The sequence below is a fragment of the Desmodus rotundus genome, chromosome 13 (genome assembly GCF_022682495.2).
Source record: "Desmodus rotundus isolate HL8 chromosome 13, HLdesRot8A.1, whole genome shotgun sequence".
Classification (NCBI taxonomy): domain Eukaryota; kingdom Metazoa; phylum Chordata; class Mammalia; order Chiroptera; family Phyllostomidae; genus Desmodus; species Desmodus rotundus.
The window spans coordinates 93922230-93940009 of record NC_071399.1 but is presented as its reverse complement, the minus strand read 5'-3'; the positions used below and the strand labels follow the sequence as shown (position 1 = coordinate 93940009).

General features: G+C 52.3%; 1 protein-coding gene across 1 annotated transcript in view; it reads right to left on the bottom strand.

The window, feature by feature from the left end:
• Window positions 1–6230: 6230 nt before the first annotated feature.
• The window catches only part of FREM2 (FRAS1 related extracellular matrix 2), a 98530-nt gene continuing 86980 nt past the window's right edge, over window positions 6231–17780 (bottom strand). Inside the window, exons 18-24 of the mRNA XM_024566750.4 lie at window positions 16762–16866; window positions 15313–15440; window positions 15093–15227; window positions 14229–14355; window positions 12963–13150; window positions 11446–11592; window positions 6231–10027 (exon numbers count right to left, since the gene is read on the bottom strand). Of these exons, the coding sequence (XP_024422518.2) occupies window positions 9533–10027; window positions 11446–11592; window positions 12963–13150; window positions 14229–14355; window positions 15093–15227; window positions 15313–15440; window positions 16762–16866 (1325 nt within the window). The 3' untranslated portion in view covers window positions 6231–9532. The remainder of the gene's footprint in view (window positions 10028–11445; window positions 11593–12962; window positions 13151–14228; window positions 14356–15092; window positions 15228–15312; window positions 15441–16761; window positions 16867–17780) is intronic.

The window sequence follows — 17780 nt, the reverse complement described above, 5'->3', positions numbered from 1 at the left end:
CATATTTTATAAGTGTTTTATTAAAGGCCTAGATACGCTTTTTAGTTATTTTGTATGTGCTAGAGCTAATGCATAGAACATTTCTGTCCAAATTTAGTTGGACTTCAACATATGTGACTGCTCACTCACTTTAAAGACAGTCTTAGTGCTACATTCAATCTTAAATATCTGAGTCTAAATACTTTGTAGTCGCTGAGTCTAAATAACATGCCTTAAAAACGTCAATGATCTTCTCTTCCAGACCCCTAAAGGTGCGGGCTGGCCCCAGAGCACGAGGCCACCTTGTCATCTTTCCCCTACCCCCACCCCTCTGCGGCACACCGTCCCTATGTCTCTAAGTGTTACCTCTCCCGTGCACTCACCCGTGTGTAAAACAGGTGTGTGTACCCTTGCTTTGTGTTCTATCCGAACTCAGAGATCCTCAGCTCTGCTTCCTCCTCCTCCCTGACCCGCCGCCAGCGAAGTGCCTGGGTTCCCCTGGCATCATCTGCCCGGTCGGGGCCGGTGAGATGAGCGGCTGCGCTGCGGTCCTCAGATTTTCTCAGCTGCAGAAGTTTCGCTTCCTGGCCATTGCAATCGGTGTTGCTCAGATATACTCCTAAGAGACTTGTTCCTGCCGACATTCTTTCCTTGATTTTCACACGGAGAAGCTCACCTACTCCACCTACCCTCCCCCCCACGCCCCTGTCCACAAGCCCCAACCCAGCTCTGGGGCCCGGCAGGGGCCCACTGTGTGAACTTGGAGTTGTTACTGTTTTACTGCTCAGTCAAAGAAAGGGAAACAGCTGAAGTTCCAGGGCGGTGGAGGTCAGGCAGGAGGCCAGCCTGCGGCTGAGGAGGTGGTTGGAAAGGCCTTATTTTACCTCCTCTTTGGGGTGCAGGTAGTTGGGGTGGCCACACGTCTTGCGGCTGTGGGCGTGCGGGGTGCAGACTGGTGTGACAGCCCTGATGGGTCATCTCGTCGCAGGTGTCCTTGTGGGTGGGGTGGCGGGGGGAGCTCGGCCACGGCCCCCTGCAGACCAGCACCAGGGTAGGGTGGCCTCTCTGGGACCAGAATGCTGAGAGGGGGCCACGCTCCAGCTGCTGCTGCCTGGCAGGCAGAGGACCTCCTGGGCTTCACTTCAGCTCTGACCTCTCAGTGGCTTGCTGAGCTCAGCCCGAGGGTGACAGGCTGCCAGCCATGTCTTCACCGAGCCCAGCGCCTCTGGGCCCCTTCCCGGGGAGGCTGCAGGGGTGTGTCTTTGGGGAGACAGAGGGCGAGTTTGCTCCTAGGCCTCCCCCTTCACTTGGGGCCAAGGGCCTGATCCAGCCCGACTGTTCCTAGAAAGCCCTGCCGTGGCGCGAAAGGATGGGCGTGGACGTGGGCAGCTGGGTCTAATTCTGGCTTTTCAATGAACGAAACCTGACATCCTGAAGAATCCGAAGTTCTTCCACTCCAGACAGATGGGTTGTTTATTCCCTCCAGCTCAGATTTCAGGTCTTCTCAGGTGACTAAAGATCTCTGGAGGAGTTCGAGGGGGCCCCTCAAGACGAGCGGTGGCCCCCGGAGAACTCCAGCATGACTGGTGTGAAGCAGCTGACTGCTCGGGGGTCGTGTGCATAGGCGCATCCCCAGCGCCCCTAGTCCTTGCAGTCAGCTTGGGCAGCTGGGAGAGACATGCAGACATGTGAGACTGTGGAAGTGACCACAGAGGGGATGGCCCCTTGGAGCTCAGCCCGTCCGCAGCGCCCACCCCTCAACCCCCTGCACGGCAGCCCTAGAAATCTGTTCTGACTTGAGATCACCATGGAAAACCAAACATACATGGGAAATGGTGTCTCCAAAGTTGATACGTTTTATATAAACATGTATATAAAACAGCATCGAAAAGGTGTAAAGATAAACCACAGCTACAAGAATGTATTTGCCACTCAAGTAACTGTCAAGTATCAAGGTGGATCAGTATTGAGGAAGTGAAAACTTTACTCTAAATAAGTGCATTGTGGCTTATTTCCACCAGCAAGTGTGAAGTAGCACTGAAAATGGACAAACAATAACTTTATGCAACAATGTGAACGAATCTTAAAATTATGGAGCCGTAGAGTAACCCACTACGGCTTAAAATCCTGCTGTGTGTACGTCCCCAAAATTCTCCTGCGACACCACGGAAGAATCCTGTTTCTGGATCATGCTTTGGTAGACCTGCCCCGGTCCCCATCTTCCTCCAGTAACAGAACTACAGGGTTTTGTTTTGCCAAAAGAGGATGAAGCCAAGTTCAAGGGCTGAACTGCTAGAACATGAAGGTGGGAGAAAGCTGGATGGGAGAGAAAAAGGATTCTGTTGGCAGAAAGCCTGGGGTGGACAATGACATGGAGCAGATGTGCTTGAAAGAGCGATACATCGTCTCATGAAGGCACTGAGTTTAATTTGGGGGAGGGCAGTGATTGGTTACAGTGTCATCCCCTCCACCACGTACTCAGAATTGTTTTTAGTAATATTTATATCACTCACCGCTGCTTTTGGTGTGCGTTTGTGTGCAATCAGAGTGGAGCGGGGGGGAGTGGGAGGCGGAGTGGACAGAGCAGTCACTGCCCAGGCTCACCTGTATGTCGACCTGCATGTGGGTTTCAAATAATTCTTTTCAGTTAAAAAAATATTATTTATTTTTAGAGAGAGGGGAAGGAAAGGAGAAACGTCAATGTGTGGTTGCCTCTCACACGCCCCAGGCATGTGCCCTGATTGGGAATCAAACCAGTGACCCTTTGGTTTGCAAGCCCTCGCTCAATCCACTGGGCCACACCAGCCAGGGTCCTTTCAGGTTTTTGTTTTTGTTTTTTTAATAGAGAGAAGGGGGGAGAAAGAGAGGGAGGGAAATATCCTGTGTGGTTGCCTCTCACATGCCCCACACTGGGGACCTGGCCTGCAACCCAGGCATGTGCCCTGACTGGGAATCAAACCAGCGACCAGCGACCCTTTAGTTCACAGGCTGGCGCTCAACCACCGAGCTGCATCAGCCAGGGCTCAGTTCTTTAAGTACTACAAATAGAAAGCCCAAAATAGTGCCGGGGCAACAAGAGAAACGGAGCTCTTAATCACCACGTCACCCTCTGATAACCGAAATGATCCAGGGAGCGAATGCCAGGAGGACGTAGGACGTGGGAGGGCAAATGTGAGAAGACAGAAAATCAAATTCCAGGAGCAAATACTCATTTTCTCTCTGGTCCTGGAAACTCAATTAAGACCTGGAATGGTGTTCCTGTGGCCCTGGAGGGAACCGCGGGGTTCTGATGTTAGCATTCACCCTCAGTCATAAGAGATTTGGGGAGATTAGCGACCCACCACGAGCCTTTGAGTTCTAGGTTCTGAGCCCAGGGCAGGCCCCCACACCCCTCTGCTCTGCGGCAGGTGTTCCTTAGAAAGAAGAATGTGGAACGACTACCGGAAGGTTTGACTACATAACGTGGTCTCTGGCGCCATCTACCGCTACTGAAAAGCACTGCTGTTCGTCAAGTCTGCCAGAAACTGAAAACCCAGATTTCAGGTGTCAGGGAACAGGTGTCCTACCTCTGCTGAGCAGCTGGAAGCGTTTTACTGTGACGTTTAAAAAAAAAAAACCCGCGCGAGCTAGAGCAGGTGTAGCTCAGTGGGTTGAGCGCCGGCCTGGGAACCAAAGGGTCTCTGGTTCGTTTCCCAGTCAGGACACATGCCTGGACTGCAGGCCAGGTCCCCGGCGGGGTGGGGCGTGCTTGAGAGGCAACCACACACAGATGTGTCTCTCTCCTTCGCTCTCTCCCTCCCTTCCATTCCCCTAAGATAAAAAATAAAGAGGTCATAGAATGTAGGTGTGATGTGTTGAAAAAACTGCTTTGGCCCTGGCTGGTGTAGCTCAGTGGATTGAGTGGAGACCGTGAGTCAAAGGGTCACGGATTCGTATTCCCAATGAGGGCACTTGCTTGTGCTGCGGGCCAGGTCCCCAGTAGGGGGCGCACGAGAGGAACCACGCATTGATGCTTCCGCCTCCCCCTCTCTCTAAAAATAAATAAAATCTTAAAAAAATATTTAAAATTTGTTTTGTCAGAGATCATTTTGTTGCTATGGTGCTTTTGGGGTCTGTTTCTAGCAATGGGGTGCAATTTTTTCGTGTCCATTTAGTGAATGTCCGCTGTTGCATGGCGCTCAGCCCTTTTTGGACGCTGAGACGTATCCTGAGCGCGCAGACGAGAAAGGGCTGACAAGCGGTTAAATAACCTGTCCGAGGTCCTTCTGCCAGTGGGGGTGGGGTTAGGATTTAAAGCCAGGCTTGACTCCAAAGTCCTTGTAGGAAGCTGGGAAAATTCCTTGGCAAGCGGAACAGGGAAACAAACAAAGCTGAACACACTGCAGCAATTTACAGCCGGGTGCAGAGGGTGCCTGGTCAGAAAGCCTCGGCGCCTGGCAGGCCGCAAAACTAGCCTTTCCTGCCCGGGACAACATCTCGGCCTCAGGTGTTTCAGCTCTAGGCCCGAAAGAGCAGCAGAACCAGATAGGAGATGCCCCCGATGATCTGGACCAGCTGCATTGACTAAGGACCTGTCAACCAACCAATCAGTGGAGGCCACGCCCCTAAGAGGACTCACCTAGAGAGCTGCAGAATGCTCTATTGAGATCCACTTCTAAGATCTCCACCCTTAAAAGCTTTAGGTCACACGGCTGTCATACTCGTTGTCACTGGGGGCCACATCAGCCTCGCAGTTGCCTTCAAAGGTCTAAATGTAACTTTAGGACTGTATAAATGTAACTAATTAACTAGGGGCAAGGAACTCAGCACTGCTGCTGGGTAGAAACAAGGTGCAGGACGGATAAAACCAGGTGGAGGTTGGATTCGGCCGTGGGCCTCGTGTTTGCCACCTGTGCGTTAGGAGGAAGGACCAGCTAGCTCTCCCTCCCTCTCCCAGGAACCGGCACCTTTCCCCTCCCCTCCTCTCCCTCCCCTTCCCTCCTTCTCTTTCTCCCCACAGGCCTGCGTCCCTTAAACTCTAAGGGACCCCTGGAGACTTGCAACCAGGGGAGCAGTGGGCAGTGGTAGCTCCTCCCAGGCTGATCCCCTGAACCTGTTTCCAAAGTCCCCTGTTCTCTGACTTCCCATTGAGCTGAGGCAGCCCCGCCTGGGCGCTCATGTTGCTTCTTCTACGTGAGGTGCCCCCCCCCCCCCCCGGTCCCTTGCGTCACTGCCCCTAGCTTTAATAAGTAGCCTCACAGTCACCCGGACTCATGCTGTGAAATCATTCCTGCACGAAGTCAAGAACCACCCACTACCGGCTGCCCGAGGCAGATCTGCTTGCTTCCAGCAAGGCCCTCTCGGGTGGCACTCCGGGGGTGGGGGTGGGCGAAGCGGAGAGGACAGAGCCTTCCACTCCCTTTCTGGCTTCAATTCCAGACCTTTAGGTTCTGGAAGGCGGGGTTTCGCACTGTGTTCAGGGCTGGGGCAGCAGGCAAGCGTGCGGGCACACACACTGCCCACGCCCTGCACACTCCACTCGTACGCTCCATGGAGCCCCCCCACCCCGCACCTACCGCACCGCGGCTCGCAGCTCTCCTTGCGCTCCGCTCACGCGCAGGCCAGCAACACAGACCTTAGCTGCGGAAAGCAAACGGGAGTCACACTCTGCCCTGGGTTCATGGCCTCTTTTTCCCACGAAACCATGTTACCGTATTTTTCAGACCATAATACGCACCTGGGTTTTAGAGGAGGAAAATAGGGGGGAAATTTTTGAAGCAAAAAATGTGGTAAAATATTTAATAACATCCTTTAAAGCAGAAATCCTGTAGCGAGCCAGGTAAGCTACATTCGGACTGTAAGATGCACCCCTATTTTCCTCCCAAATTTGTGGGGGGAAGTGCGTCTTATGGTCCAAATATACGGTATATTGATAGGATTTCTGACCAATCCACAGGCTGAGAATCTTTTAGTAAATTATACTGACTATGAGTGTGGCACTCATTTCTGACCCACCAAGGCTCATAATTTGTTACTTTTTAATCCTCACCTGAGGGTAGGTTTCATTGATTTTAGAGAGAGATGGCCGGAAAGACAGACAGAGAGAGAGAAGAAAGGAGAAAGAGTAGGAAGAGGAAGAGGGCAGGGAGGGAGGAAGATGTCATTTTAAGAGCAGTTTTTGTTGTTCTTTAGGCGAACACAATACTAACACACACACACACACAAATATCAGGGAAAGGAAATAAATAAATGCACTTTAAACGATAGGAAAGCAACAACTGTAATTGAATAAAAAATTAAAATTAAAAAAAAGATAGGAAAACAAAACTTCTTGTTTAAAGTTTGCAAATTCAATATTTGGATTTTTCTGCCAATAAGATTAAATCAAAAGAGAGAACCTCACATCAGTATATTTTGTTCTGTCGACTTCAGTTCAAGAGAGAGTATCAGCTTTCTTTGCTTATTTAAAAGTTTTGGGGGGTGAGCACACCATGCAGTATGTAGGTAATGTGATACAGGATTGTGCCCCTGAAACTTGTATTATTAGACAGTCACCCCAGTAAACTTAGTAAAAAAGTTCTGTGTAATCTTTCAGCCCAAAGCTGTAGGAACACACCACACGCTTCTCTTTTAAAGTCTCTTATCAAAATGAAAATAACTACCCACATTCTTTTGTTCTTGCCGTGAAAGGATATGGAAAAAAGGAGGAACAGATGGCAAGGGACACTTTGAACCTGAGGATAATATTTTCTGAAAATTTCTACGTTATTACCGGGCGATCCCAAAATCGATTTCAGGGAAAAACATCTTAAGAAAACTCACGGCCCTTTGAATGAATGTCAAAGAAACTCTCACGACTGTGTTTTCAGTGACCTTGTGTTGACCTTTCTGAAAATCGTCATCTGAGCCATTTCTGTTAGAAATGCTCTCAGGGTCTTTTTATGAAAGTAGGATGTTTGTCATTTTCAATTCAGGCGTGTGTGTGTGCGTGTGTGTGTGTGTGTGTTGACTGCAGAAAGTACAGTTTCCGGCCAAATCACACTTTCCTAAGCTGTGGCAACATGGACTGCCGGGAGGTTTGCGTCCCACCCTTTGACGAGCGGTCAGTGAAGACACCTGCTGACCTGCTTCCGTTCTTTTATTCTTGCCGGCGTGGCCAGGAAAAACGAGAGTTTTAAAGAACTGTGACATGAAATTAATACAGTTACGGAAATTTCAAATTTGCAAAACCTATGCATCTTTGAAAATATTTTTCATTTTTCTTATTAAAAGACTAAATTGGTTTCTAAGTCAACACTAAATTAATATTTCAAAATAGTAGAAGTCAAATTTCTGACTTTTAAAATCTAAATACCACTCTATTTTGCGTTATTATTGTTACCTAAACACTCCTCCATCTGGGTTATTTTTATTTTTTAAAGATATTATTTTTAGAGGGGAAGGAGGGAAAGAGAGGGACAGGAATATCAATGTGTGGTTGCCTACTGCACACCCCTCACTGCGGATCTGGCCCACAACCCAGGCATCTGCCCCAACTGGGAATTGAACTGGCGACCCTTTGGTTTGCAGGCCGGTGCTCAATCCACTGAGCCACACCAGCCAGGGCTGGTACGTTCTGTTTATGTAAGTCCTTGGGGGATCTCGAGTGGCGGGTGACCCAGTGGAAGGGGACCATAGTCTGCTGAAGCGATGTTGACCCTTTGTCATCTAGTGGCACGTAAACTAATTACTCAAATTCTGCCGCACACTACAAAAGGTATTTGTTGCTGACCTGACAAAAACATAGGCACAACTGTGATTCATTGGCTGCTGTCACTGTTTAATCGGACAGTCGAAGGGAAAAGGGGTCCGTGGCCCTGACTGAAGGGTCAGGTGTTGCGTGTTTTAAACGGTTTTGCAGCGCACGGTTGGAAGTCACGGGTCTACTCAGTTCTTTACGAGACTTTGAACGTGAGGTACAGAGCTGCCCACAAGAGGAGCGGCAAGTGCTAGACAGTCTCCGGCGCTCTCCCCGCCCTAGGGGAGCCTCGGGGTCTCACTGAGGGGGCTGCGGATGGCTGCGGATGGCTGGGGATGGCCGACAGAACTGCCTCCATGCTGGCAGGCGGTCGATTCCAGGCAGCGAGGAGGGCCTGCTGCAGGCCGGGCCCTCCCCCCGCTGGACTTGAGCTTGCAGAACTTCCACCAGCTTTTCAGAGATGGCTGATCAGACTGCGGACACTGGCCCTCTCCGACCACGATTTCTGCCCTTTAGTGAAAAAGCACGTTTTCCAGGAAGAAACGGGAGCCTTGCAAGTTCACTGGGTCCAGTCCTGGGATTTCAAAGCGGTACGCGGCGTGACGAATTATATATGTAGATCCTGAGGGATGCGGCGCGTCGGTTACTCAACAGGAGATGCCAGAGAGCGACACTGTACCTTGCTTTCGGGTCGAAGAAGAACGTGACCAACGATGCTGGCCGCCACGGAGACCGTCTCTGGGTGACAGGTTTGGAGCAGAGGCTGGTTAGGAGGCTCCGGTAATGTCCTGCAGCCGACTGAAGTGCCCACGCGGCTGTGTGACTACGTTACTCTGACGCCTAACCTCACGTGTCATCTGTTGGGCTGTTCTTTTTACGCGGTGAAGGATGCGCCAGGAGCGCTTTGGTACAGCGCGTTCTGTCAACAAACATGTTCTTCCTCCGCATACTGATGTTTCTCACTGTCACCGGTGGGTTCAATACTGAAAACACCTCGGCTCCGTTCTCAGAGCACGTTGTCTTGAAAATGTGAATCTATCTCTACAGCACCTTTTTGTCATCAAATTGTCACCAACCCTGTCAGTTCCCGTAAATGCTGAGCACCAATAAGGTACAACATTGTGTAAGAACTCAGTACCATTTCTCACTTTATACCAAATCAGAGCAGCCTCCATTCCACTGTTTCTTCTCCGGGGAACCTATTCTTTGGGTGAATCTACAATTAAATGAGCACATTAAACAAGGAGGGTCTGACGAAGATAAGAAACGATTCGAATGCGAGTGAGTGAGTTCCTTCCCCTCTGCCTTCCCTTCCACGCCCTCCCCAGGGGTAGACAGGGTGATCTGCGGGCTGCGTCATCCTGGCCAAGATGCTTTGCTGCCTTCCCCTCGTGGAAAGCTTGTCACGATCACCAGCGTGTTTATTATGCCCCCAGACTCCCCACCGAACCTCTTCCGGGAATAAACTGTTACACAACCAGGAAACCGTGTGATAGATAATTGCACCTTCGAGCGTGGAACAACCATGAGCCTCTGGAACTTCTCAGAGGCTCGTCAGCACCTGTGAGTAAAGGCACCTGCACAGTGCAGAGGACAAGCGTGTCCCTTGCTGCCCGAGCTCTGAGCGCCCGTGGGCTCGGGGCCGTGCGTCCCGGGGAGGAGGAGGGACGTGGTCCGAGGTCCGAGCAGACAGAAGTCAATCGAAGTCTGCGAGCTCAGTCAGCTCCCGTAGGCAGCTCGGGCACACAAGTCCCCGGTCCTCTGCTGCTTCCAGAAGCGTTTGGGCTTCTAGTGTCTGAAGGCACTTGAGAAACGGGGTGCATGTTGCCGCGGCCATCACACCTCAGAGCTGTCGCTGTGGGGGCCGCTCTGCGGGGGCATCATGGGCTCCCTGCTGCTGCCCGAGCCCTGGGGGGCCTCCTTCCTCCGGCCCCTGCTCTGGCACAGCAGGGCGGCGGCGATGGCGCTGAGGCCCAGGGCCAGCAGCCCCACGGTGAGGCCGCCCATGACCACAGCCAGGCCGACCTCGGGGAGGGGGCCGAGGGGCTCCTGGGGCGGGGCGCTGTCCGCAGGGACTCTTCCTTCGGGGACCTGCGTCTTGCGGGTGCGGTCCAGGGCGATGTGCTGGATGTCTGTCCCCCGGCCGTTTTCCGCCCCGATCTCCCACACCAGCGAGGGGGTGCGCCTGGCCCTCCTCCTCCCCCCGCTTGGGGCTGCTGCGACCAAATGGTGCTGCCGCTCCACACTCCTCTTGCCGATGCCGCCGGCGGCGCCTTCTCTCGATCTCACCGTGTAGATGGCGTGAATGTACCACTCTCGGCCCACAGTGACCTGAAAGACACCATTCTGTTCATTAGAAAAACAGTAACTGTGCAACCTGGGTCCTGACCGGCTCCAGGAGAAATTAGCGGCTGAGGGAATGAGCGCTAATTTGGTTGGGCCTGCGGGATTAACCCACCCAAACCCATCGTTGCCTGTGCGGGGAGTGCAAGGCTTTCCGCAAGGTGTTCTGTGCAACAACTAAGGGAGGATGTGCGGGCAGGTATTTGGTCATCTGTGACTTGTCGTCCTAGAATGTCTGTGCTGGGAAGAACTTCAGACATTGGGCTCCCCACTGATACACAGCGGTTAGGGGACGCGCCCCACGTCACCCACGCGACTAGCGAGTGGCAGAGGCAGCACTAGAACTCAGACCTCTGGGACCCAGGACTCGTTTCTGGTGTGTCTTGCTGCACATTTACCCGTAAGACCAGAGGAAACTTCTCTGCTTTTTTAGGACCAGTGGAAAGAAGGGATTTCTGACGGCTCTTTGGAGCCTGCAGGGTTTAGAAGAGGACATGTGCTTCGAGAGTTAACAGTAACAACAAAAACAAACAAAAAATATATTTAAGAAAGTGTATGTATGTGTGTGTTTGTGTGTATATTTTTTCTCTTTCAGAATAACCAATGTGCCTCCTTAAGATTCTCTCTTTAGCCCTGGCTGGTGTGGTTCAGTGGATTGAGCACTGGTCTATGAACCAAAGGGTTGCAGGTTTGATTCCCAGTCAGGGCACATACTTGGGATGTGAGCCAGGTCCCCAGTAGGGGGCGTGTGAGAGGCAACCACACATTGATGTTTCTCTCTCCCTCTCTCTCAAAATAAATAAATAGAATCTTTTAAAAAAGATTCTCTCTTTTGGTTGAAGCCAACGCGTTGCTGTAACCCATTCTGTCTGGACACTTTCCAGTAACTGTCCTGGAAAGCGCACTGCTTCCCCGAGGATTCTGTGTGACCCCATCTCCGAAAGTGTCTCCTTTGTCTGCCCCGTGTCCCTTTCCTCTGTTCACCCCTAGGTTAACGCTTTTCTATCTTGGTTCACAAGGTCCTCGAGGGCGGAGATTCACGGGCTGTGCCCAGCTGTTTGTCCAAGTCCCGTAGCTCCCGTGAGATCACTCTAAAGGAAATGGACATGGTCACCAGGAATAAGAAAAGCCAAGTCCCCCCATCAGACTGGGACTCCTTCTGTGCTGAACTAGGGCCTTCAGTACACACTGATTTAAAAAAACACATCCACAGGAATCATAAAAACAGCTGGAGTTTATGGAATGCACACCTGGGGCCCCGTAGAGCTGGTTGTGGTTTACCTGCGTCCTTCAATGCCAAATGCAATCTACCTAACCCTGCCGTGTGCCGCTGAGCCGCCTGAGGCATTCAGACGCTGAGTGACCTGCGTGCGGTCCCACAGTAGGTGAGCTTGTCGCTGGCCCACCTGGAAGAGGGGCGTCGAGTCCACTTTAAATCCATCGGATCCCGGCTGGTTCACTAACAGGATGGCTTCGGGGTCATCCTCGGCCAGCTTGGCGTTAAATAGGACGTTTCCAAAACTGGTGGCCTGTGTCTCCGGCTGTGCTTTGTCCTTGGAGCAATAAAGAAAAGGAGGGTGGGTGTGGAAAACGCCCCCTTCGGCGAGCTCAGTATGTCGTCCGGGCAGTTTTGTAAAAGCACAAATAACCACACAATGTCACCGTTTAGTTTCATCTGAAAAGATGCTATTGTATTCGGGTTAAGAGAAAAATGCTTAACTCTGGATACGTACCTAGTTCATTGTTTGGGGAGAAGCCCTTACCCCAATTAGAAACATTTAGTTTCCAATTACAGTTGATATTCAATGTTATATTAGTTTCAGGTGTGCGGCAGGGTGGTTAGACATTTGTAAAACTTACAAAGTGATGTCCCGTAAGACCGTACGCCCTACAATGTACTGCACTGCACATCCCTGAGACTCTTCTGCAGCTACCGAGCTGTGCGTCTCAGTCCCTTCGCTTTTTCACCCATTCCTCCCAACCCCTCCTACTTGGAAACCGTCAAATGTTCTCTGCATCTCTAAGTTTTTCTGTCTTCTCCACGTCCTCGCCAGCAACTGTCATTTGTGGCTTTATTGATGATGGCTATTCTGACAGGTGTGAGGTGGTATCTCTTTGTGGTTTTAATTTGCATCTCTCTGATGGTTAGTGACGTTGAGCATCTTTTGATAGGTTTATCGGACACCTACATGTCCTCTTTGGAGAAGTGTCTATTCAGGTCCTTCGGCCCTTTTTGAAAAAAAATGTGGGTGAGCTGGGTGGGGCTAGCGGTGTCAGCTGGCACCACCCCGCACCTGCTGGCTGTGTGGGGGATGGCCTGGCACAGGGACAATGATGCCCCCTGGCACTTCAGTCTCGGAAAGCTCTGTGTCTCCAGCCCCTGCCCTGCAGCTACACAATTCCCACATGTCCCTGTCCCTTCACTGGAGCTTCAAGTGCGTGTGAGCAAGTGAGTCTGTGAGTGGGCCCTTTGAAAGGACACCTCCCAGGGGGCTGCAGTAGCCCTCGGTCTGCCTGGCAGGAATCCTTGCTGACTTCATGGTCTCCTGTTGTGGGGGCTCCTCCTTTTGACGCTGGTGCTCTGGGCTGGTCCTCCCGTGGGGCGGGCTCCCCTTTCTCCTCTGGGGGGCCCTGGGCAGCCAAGACCCCTTCCCTATTCAGTGCTTTGTGGGAAGACACTCAGCCAACTGAGTCACACCGGCCAGGCACCTCCCCTATTAACCACCCCTGGTGTGGGACCAGCCTGCTCTGCGTCTCCGGCCCTCCTGCCAGCCTCCCTGTGGCGCCTTCTCTGAGTCCTTAGTTGCAGGAGTTTTGCTCAGCTGGTCCTCTGGTGGTTCTCCAGGGCCGCGGTTCTATAATGTGGTCGGGGGAGGCACACACAGCGCACACACCTCCTGCATCCTGGCGGAGTCGCACTTACCACGATCTTGAACCTGTGCAGGAGTGAGGCAGAGTCGGCCAGGCAGCCGTACTCTGCATCCTTCGGGCTGTACTTGGGGACGTAGCCGTCAGCCCCGGTGCACAGGAACACCTTCTCGACGCTGCAGCGGAAGGAGTCGCCCAGGTTCTGGACGGGGTCCACCATAACGCGGCCGTAGATGACGTCACCTGGCACGGAGACACGGGAGCGTCATCCCGGGGTTGTGGTGAGGCGGGTCTACGCGACCCTATGAGCGATTTCTGGTAACAGTGACAACACTGGACAGAACTTCCTCCTCTTCTCAGTGTGGCAGCAAGTGTGAAAGACCTTTTAGTGTTTGCTCCCGGATCTGGGTCACTCCCGGGGCTCAGGTATGGCCACTTTGCAGCATGACCACAGGGGACTGAATGCGTGTTGACTCTCGTGTGACCAGCCAGCCATGGAAATGACCTCAGGTCTCGGCTGTAACTTATCTGTGTTGTCCAACATGGTGACCGTCTAGTTTACATAAATAAAGTAGTCGGCAAGATGTGGACTGCTACATTGTAGGCTAACACTAAAAAAAATCAGTAAAAAGCTGAATGAACTTCATCTGACTGTGAAAGAGGCTTTAAGGACACTCCCTGCTGAACTCTGACCCGAGGTGCAGGATACTCGGCCAGGTGCTGGATGGCAAAGCCACAGCGCTGGCCCCTGCAGCGCTGACAACCCCACGTGGCTGCAGCATTTGAGTTTGTAAAGCTTGAAAATACATTTACGAACCCCTCCCCGCACCCCTGCCCCGGCCCTGGGCCCTGGCTGGTGTGGCTCAGTGGATTGAGTACTGGCCTGCGAACCAAAGGGTCACCAGTTCAATTCCCAGTCAGGGCACGTGCCTGGGTTGTGGGCTGGTCCCCGGTTGGGGGTGTGTGAGAGGCAACCAATGGATGTATCTATCACACATCAGTGTATCTCTCGCACATTGCCGTTTCTTTCCCTCTTTCCCCCTCCCCCCTCCCATCCCCTCTCACAAAATCTTAAAAAAAAAAAAATACTTATTCCAAAATTCGCTGAGGTAAGGAAAATAGAGATTCCCTTCTCCAGAAACAAAATCACCCAGTGGCACATACCCGGCCCCACCACGGCAATAGAGACCCAGGTATATTCTCAACACCGTACAGGAGGGTACAAGGGTACAATGTTCCCCCTTAAGCACAATCCCAGCAACTCGAAGCTCAGATGCGGTGGGTGCCACACAGCGCAGGCCTCCCGTCTGCAAAGCGGTACCTTCTGCAAAAGCCACGTCACTCTCCTGCCCGAATCCCATGGACCCATCGGACAACCAGAGGCTCTTCTTGGAGAGCAGGTACATTTGGGTGTTCAAGCTGAACTCCGCCGCCACGGGGTCACTGACCTAAAGCCGAGCATAAAGACCCTCTTATGTGCTGTTGGTGGTTTTGGGCGTGCACACACATCACGCACAGATGTGTGCATTTGCTGTACGTGGACACGTAAAATACTGAACACGGTGTAGCTTTCCAACTGCACCAGCTTAGGGAACTGTGACGTTGGCTTTGTCCTTCCTGAGAAGGCGAAACCGGCCAGGTGACACAGTCTCGTGAAGGACACTAACAGCTCTGCCTGAGTGCACTTCCCCGGGCTTCTCGGGCCCAGCGGGGCCTTGGGAACATCTCAGTCCGTGGCAGGCCCACGTTTAGTGGAAAGTCTTGGACACAAAGTGCCATCGCGTCTCTTGGAATGTATGGCAGGTAGGCACTTTGAGGTGGCATGAACTATAGGATATTTATTCTGCGTGAAAACCGAAAACAAGATGAAGATGAGCAGAAGAACTTGGGGGACAATTCCCCAATCTGTAAGGAGGCAAACTCCCGGGAACGATAAGAGAAAAATAACCCTTCCTACTCTTACATTATGGATTTTATAGGCTGAACCGACCCAGATGAAGGGCAATTCTTTCCTCCTTCCTTCCTTCCTCCCTTCCTCCCTTGCTTCCTCTCTGACTTCCTTCTTTCCTCCCAGGACACAGGAATTCAAGTCCTTGTGCGAATTTTTTTAATGGATAAAAGTAAATCTAACAAATAACAAAGTGGGATTCTATAAGTCATGGGAAAATAATTCTAGGAGACGCACCTGTTGGAATCGGATGTCAAGGTCAAAGGTGACAGGCTCTCCAGGGCTGCAGGTGACCGGCAGGTGGTACCCCTGATGCAACGGAGCGGTGCAGGGCAGCAGCGTCACCGCGTAGCTGCCTGAGTAGTCCCGCACCTGTGGGAGGAGGGCGGACATGGGGAATCGGCGGCGCGGTCGGAGGTCACTGGAGAGGAGGGCGGGGGAGAGTGTGGTCACTCACCGCGAGGTCGGACACGAAGCTCCAGTGCTGGGCTGGCTGGCTGAAGGTCGGCTCGCTCCTTAGGAGGCGCAGGGAGAAAGTCAGGCCTGGGTGATCGGCAGACGTGACCACTGAGCTGGTGAGGGAGGCTGGACAGGTGCCGGGACAACCACGGCGTGGCGGTTAGAGACAGTGTGTGACAGCTGGGAGTCTTACAAGTACTTTCTGATACATCATGTGCTTTTACTCGACTCGTGAGCCTACACAGGAGCAGGGCCGCTGCTTCCATTTCACAGAGAAAGAAACTGCGTGAACTCTCCCAAGACCCCACGGTGAGATCGTGCACCTTCGGGTTCTTAACTCAGCGCTCTTCCCACTGTGCAGTCTGCCAGATGACAACTGGGCGGAAAGGCTAACGGATTCTAGGTTACCACCCCCTGGAGCGGGGGGGCAAAGCCAGAGGGGAAGGCATCGCTTGTGCGGCCAGGCGGTTAGCTGAACTCCCCGTCTACGGCACCCACCCAGCTGGGCGAACCCAGCCATACGTAGAATCTGTGTCTAGGCAGATGGCCTGCAATCCCGTCCAAACAGAGATTCGTTTATTAGGGGGTAGATGTGTGGACGGACACTGTAAGGACTATGAAATCCTCATTTTCCAGAACTGTGAATTGCAATAAAAAATGTTTTGTTTTTGGTTATTTCTTGTATTTCAGGCTCATAAAAATACAATGGACACTTTCTCTACTCCCGAATGTCCAGCCCTATTCTCTCCTGTGCCGTGTGCTCCCCCCACCACCCCCCGGAAAACAAGGACAGAACAGGCTGCGAGGGAACGGTTTCCCCGCCAATCTGGCAGAACTGGGCACACCAGTAAAGTTCGCAAACCGTTTCAGCAACACAGAGTCACCAAGTGATTTTGAGTGAAATGTCCTTTCTATTAAGTAAGGCTCTGACCTGGAACTTTAGCGACTGTGACCTTATTGACATTCAAATCACAGTCCACCGTTAGTTACATTACATAGCCAGTAATTAAAGGTAGTTAGTTAACAGGTCTGAAGCTTACGGTGCTTCCGCGCTATTAAAGCTGTCTTGCAGTACCTAGAAAACCGTCGTGAGCCCAGAAGTTCTTGCTGAACAAATAAATTAAAGTTCAACTATTTTTGTACCATGGAATTGGAGGAGGCTCTTTAAGGGAAACGTTGTCTAAAATAAGCTCAGGAGAGTTTTCTTTTCAATTGACTTCAGTCACTTTGTATTTTCTCTAAAAGTCTACACAGACAATGATGACTTTGCAGAGTGTGAGGCGCAGCTGGTCAGTGAACGAGCCCTCACGTAGGTAACGGCAGGCAAGCGCTTCATCTGCAAGGCGGGGCCATCACGCTCGTGAGGAAGCCCGCCGATATGTGCATGGACTCGGAAAGACCTGCCCTGTGGCCTGGGCAGTGGCTGTGAGTGAGGCGCGGGCCTTACCCGGATGCGACAGCACGAACAAGCCATGGAACTGAGCCTCTGTCTTGAAGTTCACGACCAAGCAGCCGTCCTCACCGATGCGCATGCTGGTTGGATACAGAGAACCTGCGGGGGACAATGTGCACAGGAGTGGAAAGGTCGGTGACCAGGGACGGTGCGTGTACAGGGCTGCTTCCGGAACTGAGCTCATATCCGCCTCATCTTTGAGTGTTCTAGCCAAAGGGTACTATCAGAAGCCTTCCGAGCGATGGGAGAGGCAGGAGACGAAACATGGAATTAAAAAATGTCAAATAATCTGGAATAATTGTTCAGGACGAACACAGTACCCTACACATGGCTTTCGGGTACTTTTACCTGGCTTCAGGCAGCAGATGTGAGATGGAACTGTGGAGAGTATCACCCCCGCCCTCCCTGCTCATAGAAGGTAACGTGGGCGGGGTGCGCAGAGCCACGCGGACCCAGAGCGGTAGTTTCTGCCTGGAGTGGGAAGCGCTCCCACTACAGTGGACCCACCAGCTTCCCACCGAGGACTGCGAATCACACGGTTCTGACTCGGAGATCGAACCAAGATTCTGTAGAGGCTGATGGGTCCAACAGTCAGGGGCATTACCGCCATTATTCCAAAACGCTCTGCTAAAGCGTCACAGGACAATGGGGCTGCACACCAGAAAGGACAGCGGAAGCCTAGCCCATCTCTCCGGGGAAACGGCGCGCGGGGAAGGGTAAGCGCCAGGGTCAGGGCCACACCGCTGGTCACTGCGGGGCCGGAATCGGGGCGGAATCGGGGCTGGGGCTTTAAAACGCACCCCCCCCCCCCCCCCGTTTCCGGAATCAAAGATGCGTAACTTTTCCTCTTGGGTTAAATCTTTATATTCAATCAGAACTTCCTCTGCCCACTTTCCCGAAACCTAGGGAAACGTACAGACTGAAGTGTGATACCCTTCACCTAGTCACCTTGACGGACGGGGAGAGTTAGGTGCGCACGAAATGCGGGCATCATGTCGAACAGCCACGCAGCA